General features: G+C 40.2%; 1 protein-coding gene across 3 annotated transcripts in view; it reads right to left on the minus strand.

Annotated features, from left to right (window-relative positions):
• The window catches only part of LOC133488900 (ephrin type-B receptor 1-B), a 196,271-nt gene extending 186,285 nt beyond the window's left edge, over window positions 1-9,986 (minus strand). For all 3 annotated transcript variants that reach the window (XM_061797415.1, XM_061797414.1, XM_061797412.1), the window contains exon 1: window positions 9,713-9,986. In XM_061797415.1, the coding sequence (XP_061653399.1) occupies window positions 9,713-9,773 (61 nt within the window). In that variant the 5' untranslated portion in view covers window positions 9,774-9,986. The remainder of the gene's footprint in view (window positions 1-9,712) is intronic.
• Between the last annotated feature and the right edge of the window lie 1,289 nt (window positions 9,987-11,275).

An 11,275-nucleotide genomic window follows, 5' to 3' on the forward strand; every position in this document is an offset into this window, starting at 1 on the left:
ATTGACATAGACACATAATGCGAACAATAACCCGAGAAGGGAAATCAAAATCACTGCATTCCAGACCTTAAAGGCAGATAAATAGAGACTCTCGAATAGATTAGGGAAGAGGGGAATGAAGTGGTAATGAAAATTAGGATGGACTTTTTTTTAATGTAGTAACAATGAGCATGACTATTGCTACGAGTACTAACTAATATATATGTACGTATTATATACGTACTGTTCTTTGTTTTTGACAGTCCCGGCATACAGCGTTTTGAGGTTACATGCGAGGCGCATTTAGCTAGTTTAAAGCAGCAGCGTAAGAATACCGTACGTGGCCACGCGAAATGCTCAATTACCAACGTATTTTTACTACTGCATTAGTGTATGTTCGTGATAGACTACGGCGCGTTGAGATTTACGGACAAATTTGGGTTACGTCGTCGCTATAGGAACGGAACACCATTGTTAACCAAGGACCCCCTGTATGTTTTTTTCTTCTGTAATTTTGCACCACACCTTCTATTTCTGCCTATTGTATTTCCCACCGACGTTCCATCCCCTAAAGTTGAGCCTTGCAGTTTACAAATGACTTTGACCTTGACTCAAACACAAACCTTCAAGAAGCTCTTTGTTTCACAACTCCAATATTCCATTTCTATAACTGCTGACGCGTTCCCTTTCTAGTATAAGGCTTCCATTATTGCATTGGTTTGGACACAGAGGAATAAAAAGGTATAGTTTATAGTCGGCAGTAGGGCAAAGGTTAAGTCAGTTAGAAGCAAGGGTGAAAAAACCTTTTATGCCCAGAAAGAAAAGCCCATGAGGGGAGGTGGAAATGTGGTCTTACGCCACCATTTTATTAAACTCCTTGGAAGTAACCAGCCCTGAAGGATTTCTTGACTGTTCATGGCTCCGGCATGACTGAAATGAAAGTTAGTGAAAAACTGTCAATAGATAGAAGATTATCCGTTTCCAGGAAGTTTGGCCAAATGAAATTTTGTACTGTATTGGATAGATTAAAAGCTATTTACAGAGATTGGCGAGATAGCTATCAGCACTGAGCCACACTTTATGAACAATTAGAAACAAACTCTGGTAATAAATGCTTTTTCTCAACACATATTGAAGAAATAGCTGTCCTGCTGTCTGAACAACAGTCGCCTAGCTGGTCTCCTTCTCAGAAGACGGGTCATAGCGCCCAATCAATTTTCAGCGCTGACATTTTCCAGTGCCAGTGCATCTCTGACGAGTTATCTCTTAAGCTTGTGTATGCATCAAATAGGATTGACAAGTGTGTCTTTGGAGGTTTGTTTTTGTGCTTGTGTTGTGCTCCCGTGGGTTTACCAGGAAACAGATGACTTGCACAGTTTGAGGCTATACCCCCCACACTGCCCCATGCTCCAGTGCGGCAATGTGTCTCGACAGTTGGTGATGCAGTGAGTCTTACTCATTCCAGAGATTGGACCGATAGGGACTTAGACCTTATACACACGCTCAGCCACCTGCCATTATAAGGTCCAAGCGGCATGAAGGAAGACGAGTGTAACCTGATAGCATCTGTGTAGATAATCTCTAGAAGGAGGAATGTGCAGAGGATACTGGAAAACAACATGAACTCTGCCACGTAGAGAAAGACAAAAATGAATTTAGTCTGGAATGGACTGAAGCAAAGAAAAAAAACGGCAAATGAGGTCAATTCAACAAAGTACAGTTTAAAAGGGAAAACCCTGATATCTGGAACAGCCAGTAATAATAGTGTGACATTATAGCAACTTGAAACATGTCAGACAATTCATGTAAGTTTCTTCCGCGTATGGCGAGCTTTGTTTGATAAAGGGTACCTTTTGTTATTTCCTTTCGATCTTCGTATCCTACAGAAGTGACTAGTCTCTATAGACCAGTCTAACGACTGCATGGTGTCTAACTTTAGGTAACGAAACAAGAGGTACTTTACCATATGGCTAAATAACCAAGTATTCTTTTCAATTTTTGACAATGGAAATGAACTCAACTACAAAGCACTCAAGCACATTGAATACTGCAGATCCATTACAATTCCACACTCTTTACAATTATTTGTTGATCTACAATATCTACAGGGGTGCCTTGAGATTAATATTAATTTGTTCCGTGAGCATGCACGTAACTCAAAACACTCATATCCCAAATCATCTTTCCTGACTGAAAGGAATAAAAATGCTATTAATCGTTTTTTTTTTTAAATAAGAAAAATAACACTCTATAATATTGTACTATATATAAAAACATACAATAATGACAAATAAATGGAATACAATTCTTTACATTCTAAACAAACAGTTTTTGGTTTTTGGTTCAATTCTATTGACATGTCTCAGCTCCTCATTAAGCTACAGTAATATTTGTTGTTCATTACAGAGGATAAAGAATATACACCTGTGAGTATTGTTATATAATCTGTAGCGGTGCAACAATTAATCGATTAATCATCAACCAATCGATTATCAAATTAACCGACAATTTATTATTGATTTGGTCCCCCATGAAAGCAGGTTGATTATCTTTGTGTTTAACCAAATTAAGGCTTTTGCAAACATCTGTTTTTACTCTGGAACACAATGATCAATGTTTTTGCCTATATTCTTAAATGCTAGGGACCAAACAAGTAACGAGTTAAGTCAAGTTTATTTGTATAGCCCTTAATCACAAAAGAGTTTCAAAGGGCCTAACAGACCGACAGTTGACAAAGATGGACAGCATGCCCTATTCGAAACGCCTCACAACCCCATTTGGGCAGTAAAGAAGAAATCTTGAGAACGCATCACAGATGGAGGGATCCCCCTTTCAAGATGACCAGGCAACTGAGACATCACAAATTCATGTTTTGTGCATTTTCTGCACAGTCAATTTTGAATGATGTCCTGAATTTTAATAAAGGGATGGAAAATAAAAAGTAATTTTCATACCATTCAACAATTAATAAAAAAAAGACAGATTAATAGATCATTAAAACAATCATTAGTTGCAGCCATAATAATCTGTCTACATCTGTTGCTCCACTGTTTGTGTTCAAAAACCTGTTGCTTAAAAAGGTTACAACACCAATGCTATCTGTTAGCCCATCAAGGTAATTCATCATTAATAAATCATTAAGGTAGCAGACTTTAATGGAAAGTTAGGTGTGTGTTGTTGTTTTTTTAAATACACAATGTGTAATTGTCTTTGTTCTATGTATAACTTGACAGTAAACTTTAACTGGGATGGCAATAAAGAACAATCATTCACTATCTCCCAAACTGCTGCTTGTTGTGAAGTGAGTTGAGTTCAGTTGACTGCCACCATGAAGCGCTTGTATCTCAAATGTTTGCTCATAAGTCAAAGCAAAAAATAAATAAATCAGCCGAACGACAGCTCGTATCTCAAGGCAGCAGCACTGTAATTGTAACAAACTTCGCTATTTAGGACGACACATCGATGAGACATTGTATGATACTTTAGCATTTTTTAAAATACAAATAAAAGAAAATTACAAATCCTATTAAAAAGAACCAAACAATTTATTGGGTCTTAAAGCACTTGAGTACATACAATACTGCAGATCCTGATGTCTCTCTGCTTTCCCTTGAAAATTGTTTTAAAAAATAAATAAATAATGCACACACATACATAATCACATCCATCCCCAACAAGCTTCCACCATCTGGCCTTCCGAGGGCTCAAATGTCTCTGGGGTAAAGTGAGCTGCTAGTGGTACCGAGTGTGTATGTGCTTGTGTGTGTGTGGATGTATGCATGTAATGTTTTTGAGCGGTGCAGAAACCAAGAGGGTGAGTGAGGCCTTGCAGTTCACGTCAATGCCGCAGAAAAAAAATGTGAAAAATGATATTGTGACGAAACAAAACTGCACGCACGCCATTAGGTTCAAGCTCCAGCACCCGCATATGAGGCGAGCCCGACATTTACACAACGAGCATCACATTTATAATGCCGCAGGTACACAAGCAGCAGGCAGGGGTCGCAGCGGGCCTCGCCATAGCCTGCAAGGCCGCATGAGGGCACCTGAACACTGGCGGTCTTTTCAATGTGGGCAAAATAAGGTCCATTATGGAATGAGGCCATGTCTGCTGCCTCTGCCCACCGTAATGGCTTTAGCGCACTACCAACAAGGCAGGCAACTAAATGCATTACACACACAGCGGTACAAAACGGGTGGAAAATTGAATTCTACATCAGGTGGTCTCAGCAGAAGTGCCTGTGGGCAAAATAAACTTGAGTCTTTTGAGTGATACCGCCTAAAGCACAAAGAGAACACAGTTCAGTGAGATGCTGAACTTCACTGTATTCTAGAAATAATAATGTATCCAGAGTTCACATCCATTCTGCTCAACAGGGCTAATGTTTTTCACACAGTTGGTGAATTCATACATAAAGCAGCACTTAAAGCACTAGGTTTTTAATCGCTGGTTATTCATTAATTTGCAGGATAACTCAAAACACACTAAATACATTTCTAACCTTGCGGGAAGAGGCCAAGGGAAAAACTATTCAATTTGGCGCAGAGTTTTCTTCCACTCACTAGACAGTACAGATTTTCAGCATCCTTGGGTCCCTTGAAAGGCGTTACAGTGTTCCCTCGCCACTTCGTGCTTCACGTTTTGCGGCTTCAGTGCTTCGCGGGTTTTTCCAAAATATTAATCAAAAAAAAATTGTATTCATCAAAAAATTAAAATGAAAAAATACAGCATATGGGCAGCCATATGGGCAGCCATATTGCGGAAAGACGCATTGTTTCATGTTGATGCGCGAGAGAGAAGGTTTCCCTGCATGCAAAACAAAGAGATGAGTTGACTCAAGAGGCTTTGTACATGCCTGTACAGTACTGTACTGTACTGTACATGCCACGGGCACTCATACTGCGAGTGTGATTGGTTCCCGGCGCGACATCGACCAATGAGAGCACGAGTGGATTTATCGCGTGAGCTGATTGGCTGCGCATCTTCGCAGCCTCACCCAGCATCTTCCCTTGTTGTGTCTCGCCAGTCTCGTCCACGCTGTTGACTCTCTCGCATACTGTATCTTAGTGTTGTGTTCGCGATAACTTTTTGGGATTAGTTAAGCCCTTACAATGTCGCCTAAGCGCTGCGCCCCTGCGAAAGCTTCCCCTGGGGCGCCCAAGAGGAAGATGATGATGATGACCATCAGCGAAAAAGTGAAACTTTTAGATATGATCAAAGAGGGCAGAAGTTATGCATCTGTGGCACGCCATTATGGCGTGAATGAATCTACAGTGCGGTACATCAAGAAAGAGGAAGCAAGCATCCGCAAAACTGCTTCAATAACCTTCAATAAGGAACCGAAATGTGTGGTAACTCTGCGTAATAAGAGAATTGTGAAAATGGAAGCTACATTGGCATTGTGGATTGCTGATTGCAGGGAAAAGACAGTGAATTTGGACACGAATATGATCAGGATAGAGGCCAAACCTCCGCCACCAACACAAGCCTCTGCGCCTCTCTCAGAAGGCAATGTTGATGAATGTTAATTACTGTATAATAAATGTTAATTACTGTATAAGGTTTTATAATTAAAGATTTAAGTAAATATGTGTACTGTTTTAATCTTTTGTCTCAAATATGTAAAGTATAAATACTGTTTACAAATTTTAAGCATTCTGGTACCCACATACACGGAAATCCCCGGGGGGGAGGGCAAATTCTACTTTGCGGTTTTTCACCTTTCGCGGGGGGTTCTGGTCCCCATTAACCGCAAAAAATGAGGGATCACTGTATATAAATTTTGTATAAATGCTTGAATATATTCACACGTTATTCTTCACCCAAAAAAAAATAAAACACTATTATTGTGCTGGGGTTTTTTCTGCGCTTCTTTTTCCACATTTCGCCAGCAATCCAAACCACTCCAACTTCAACATATTCACCTCATTGTGTAAAACAGGACATTAGGGAAACTATTTTCCACATTTTCCATAATTCCACTTTTTAGACACACAAAACAAAAATCTAGGGATTGAAAAATTTCGGGCTTTCTTATTCCAAATTTAAACTGTTCATCTTATTCACAACATCTTGGGAACTATTTTCCACATTTCAATAACTCCCACATTCCCAAAAGTCCACATTTGTCATGTTAAAATTCCAAAAGTTTGACGTCTTACTACTGCAAGCAGCAGTCGTGTACTGTCTAAAGAGAACCAACATGAAATCACTAATGGGAAGTTAAGTTATTTCCACACACAACTATTTATAACACAGCATTCCGACGGACTAGGCACATGACCAACATTTTCTTATCAAAGTAAATTTGTATCGTAGCTTAGCCATTGATGTCAGATAACAGAGTTCCCGCACTTATGCAGTCGTGCTCAATTTCTTCTTGTTTGTCAAACATGCATACAGTCTTTCTGAAACTCTATGACCTCCGCGCTTGTTTCACTTGATTCCACGCCCTGTCTACAGTTGTACCGTATCCCCGGTCCCTCCACCCAGTCCTTCGGTTCCAGGCTGTTAAACGAGCAGGTTTATTTAAGCCTAATTGGTTTAAGGGCAAACAGAAACAAGCAATGGAGAATTATGACCGCGTCTGGCTAGAACCACGCACCAAGTACCACAGAGGGAATGCCAGCAGGAGGAGGATCGGGGAGGGGGTTAAGGGAGTCAGGGGTGACTGAGTGGGACAGACACATGGAGGAGATGCTCCAAGGTGGACGAATAGGAATATATGTCCTCATTCTTACCCCTTTTCATAAGACGATGATTGTATGGATGCTACCTGATATAGATTTCAAGTCAAGCTTGATTCAAATTATCTACCTGAAATCAGAAGTGTTTTTAGAGTGATCAGTTTAAGGTACAATCCAGAACAATGCAGCTGCATAGGTAGGTGGCTACGGGCATTAATTTGGTCCGTGACCATGCTCAGAAGTAAAAACACTCGTATCTCAAAGCATCGTTCCACATTTAAATGAATGGAAATGCCATTAATCTGTTCCAGCCTCATTCTCCCTGAAAAACAACAAAAATTGTATTGTGCATAATGATATAAATAAATAGAATGTCAAGAATTAGATTTTTTTTTTTTTGACACAATTTTTTGCTTCAATTCAGTGGACATTTTGCTGCTCCTTCTGGTATATATATATATATATATATATATAGACATACCAATATACATGGAGACGTTCACAGCTTCTCTGTAAGCTGCAGTAGTATTAGTCGCTCTTCGCAAAAGGCAAAGAATATATCTGAGTATTCTTACATTTTCTGTCAACATATGTTGCTCCACTGTTTTTGTTCAAACATCCGTTGGTTTTAAAGGGTTACCGTGACACCAATGCTATTCATTAACCCATCTAAGACATTTCGCTTTGTTTATCATTAAGGGATTTTACTAAGACAAAGCTATGCAGTTGTTTTGATTACAAAATGTGTAATTTTCTTTGTTGTATGTTTAGTTTGACAGTAAACCTCAACTGGCTGGGGGTGGCGATAAGCAGCTTGAAGCCTCTCTTTCTGAAGAAAAGGCAACATAGCTGCTTGTTGTGTGTGATGTGAGATGAGTTAAAGGCCACCATGGTGGCGCTTGTATCTAAAAATTTTGCTCACAAGTCCAAGCCATATAATACAATATAATACAAACTCCTAAGTCCGGTCACACATATCTAAAGGCACCACTGTATTTGGTTGCAACGAAAAGAGCTGCTATTGATTCAGTCTCAACGATTTTGCTGCCTAAAAGAAGTCACGACATGATGTCAACTATGGGAAGCTGAACTACATTCATGCAGACGTCCTCTGGGCAGCAATATTCGCCTCAATACAACACTGGCATCAAAACACGAGCTCATACTATTCAAGGAGTGATTCTCTCTTCTTTTTTTTAACTTTTGAACAATGAATCTATCAACCGAGCATTAATTGTCCTCAGAGTCGATCAACTGAATTTGGTCTATTCCTAGTTAAATGTGCAAAATGGTTACCGTCAATGCATTTGTCTAAAATAAATAAATCAAAAACTATACATCACAAATTATACATTAGCATCTGAAAGGTGAAAGGAGTGTTGGGGATGATGTGCCTTTTCAATGCTTTAGGTCACTCACACACACACGCACGCACAATGAAAAAGATGAAAAGAGCAACAGATTGGAGTTCTGATCAGATTTGAACCTGCCTGTGGGACAAGCTCCTTTCAATTAGTGACCCAAACAAGGAAATGGCTTTCATCCTTGTTACCGGGGTAACCGCAGGAGCCCCCTCCCTCCCCATCTGGTTCCCAACCTCACCATCTTTTCAAACAGACAACACCCAACTCGTTTTGCACACCCTCCACTAATCTTAACATTAAACTGACACATCATTTCCACAACTGTATGCAAAGTTGATGAGCACATACACAGAGGCTGCAGTATGGAGTTTGGACCAGATCATTATTTGCTCTGCTCCATTATGAGTTGTTTTTTTTTCCATTTCAGAGCAGAAGAGCAAGTGCACCATAAAATGAGAGGAGATACTGTGGATGTTTGACCACAGCAGTGTGTCCCTGTGGGTCCAAGGGCGGAAATGAAAAACACATTGAAGACACATTAGCTTCTTACGGCAACACCACCGCTGCTTGCGCGGATAAATGTGTGCGGAAGAAATAAAAGAGGATGGCGGGGATACAAAGACAGACTGCACTGTCTTCTGTGATGATAGAGAGCAGGGGTGGGGAATCCACGGCCCGTAGGCTTTAAGTGGCCAGGTGACAGCATTTGAACCGGCCTACCATGCAATACATTGGACCCGCGCATATTCGCGGACCAGCATTTGCCAATTCACCTACTGGCGGATTTTGAGGAGGAAGCTATCACCAATTAATTGCAGAGAACCCTGCTTATTCCCTTTTTAGTTTTTTTTAACCCGATCCCCCAATTATTTGCTTTTTTTTTTTTTTTTTTTTTTTTAGCAAGTATTGACAATTAATCACAGTGGTCAACTGTACTCAAAACAACAAAAACTTCAGAGGAGCTGTTTATTATTATTATTATTATTTATTTTTTTTAAAGACCCATATTCACACTCACCTTCCCACTAATAGGCAATTTAAAGTGTTCCCTAAACCTAAAATGCATGTTTTTAGTGGAAGCTGGAGTAGCCAGAAAAAAAACCCTGCAAGCACTGGGTGAACATGCACATAGTAAGGCCGAGATTCCAACCTCAGAATTGAGTTGCAAGTCATGTTTACTAACCACTATTCCACCATCCTTCCTTAATATTAAACTTTTGCCACATTTTTTCATACATTCATATGGCGCTCGATCAAATGAAGGGTCGAAGGAGGACCCCCCTTATAGGACCACGATAGAAATGTGTTTGGAACATTTTAAGCAATTATGAATGGTGATTCATCATGGATTTCAGCAAAAATAATAGATTTTTCAGATTCTTATAGTAAAGGAGACAATCCAGGTGACTGCGTTCAGAGAAAAAAAGAACACTAAAAGATATTTTTGGGGGTCGGGGGGGGGGGGGGGCAAATGTTTAAATCAGTGACGAGGAGTATAAATGAAAGTTGACAACGTTTGAATCATACTTTGCAAACACTAAAGAATGAGTCTGCAGTGATCCACGTGTCTATACGACGTTCAAGCATCTTTGTGTAAAAAGTGCAACAGCAACATTCCCAAAAGTATTCAATAGAAGTCTTTCCGCATGGAAAAGGAGTGTATTTTGTATGTTTTTGATTACCTTCCATCGCTGAACAAGTGATGAGCATCACGCCGAGGAGCGCAAACAAATCCACTGTCATGGCAGAATGTTGTGGGTCTCCCCAGCTTGTCCACCCCAAAATGCCAAACACGCCCGATGGGTGTGCGTCAAAGGAATCCCTTCGCTTAGCAATAGTCCAGCAGATAGCCACAGTGTCGGGGAGTCACATCTCAAGGCGTAGTAAACAAAAAGTGTGTCACAAGAGCGGCGTGGAAGTGCTTCAGGTGGAGCGGGCAGCCGGCTGCGAGTGTGGGAGAAGGGGGGTGGTGGGTGGGGGGCGAGGGACACCCGACATGGCCGGCGAAGAGAGCCGCTCGATGCGCCGTAGCCAATCAGCGACGGCGACCGGGACTCGCTGACCAATCGGCGACTTGTTTCCGCCTACCCGCCACAGTCAAAACACCAAACTTCTTCGACCCACTCGAAGCTGTTTCCGTTGAACTGAAAGGATGTAGCACCTCCAGCTGGACATATTTTGATACTACATCCACAAATCACAGGTTTTTTGTTGTTTTTGTTTTCTTTGTGTTCAATTTCCAATTTACAGCTTTCTCTTTTTAAGTGGTCCTCAAACGTTTTACACTAAGTACTGGCTCAAAACATATTTGGCTCTCCAAGTGCCACCATAGTGACAATTACAATGCAGTAGGAGGCCTAAAGTTAATATTATTGTAAGCCACTGTAACATTAAAACTGCACTTCAATAAAGCAAAATAAAAACATGCGCTCAAATAAATAAAATGCTTATATTATAAATACTTCATAAAGGTTTGTCATATATCATGAATGTCAAATACTGAAAAACAAACCGTTTAAAAATATGTTTTTATTCTTATCTTGGTGTGGCTGTATATTTGCACTTTCTGGTTTTTATATTGTGCATCTTGTTTGTTTACGACAGGACCTTGAGTCTCTATAAAAGCAATTAAATTGAATGCAAATGTATTGTACTTAAAAGGTAAATACAACTGAAAGCCACACTACTTAACAAATGTACTGTAATGTTTAAAAAAAAAAAAAAAAAAAAAAAGTTTAAGCCACTGTAAGATTATGCACAGCTTTAAAATTTATTTCAGCGATACATTCATGTACCGCTAGAGGGAGCCTGCATACGACTCGTGGCATGTATATGACACTTAAAGAATCACAGCCTGTATCAATCCATATTTTATTTAATGGTGGATGTATTCATTCAGCACTCCAAAAAAAAAAAACTCAAAAGCTGATATCCTATAGACAAGTATAAAATTTGTAACGGTAGTAATCAAACATAGCTGAAGCCCCAGTGGTGGGACCGGGACCTGAAATTAAATTCTGCTTAGGGCCAGCACTGTTGACGGGTATGCGAAATTGGCTAGCAGTAGGAAGAAAGCAATATGCCCAAAGGCAGTGATTGAGATAAAGTGAAATATAACGATTACACTGTCTATCCGATAGCGCTTGTCCTCATTAAAGTTGCTACTGAGCCGGAGCCTATCCCAGCTGAGGCGAGGTACGCTATGGACTGGTCGCCAGCCAATCGGAGGGCACATATACAAACCT

Source organism: Phyllopteryx taeniolatus, chromosome 14 (genome assembly GCF_024500385.1).
Source record: "Phyllopteryx taeniolatus isolate TA_2022b chromosome 14, UOR_Ptae_1.2, whole genome shotgun sequence".
Taxonomy (NCBI): domain Eukaryota; kingdom Metazoa; phylum Chordata; class Actinopteri; order Syngnathiformes; family Syngnathidae; genus Phyllopteryx; species Phyllopteryx taeniolatus.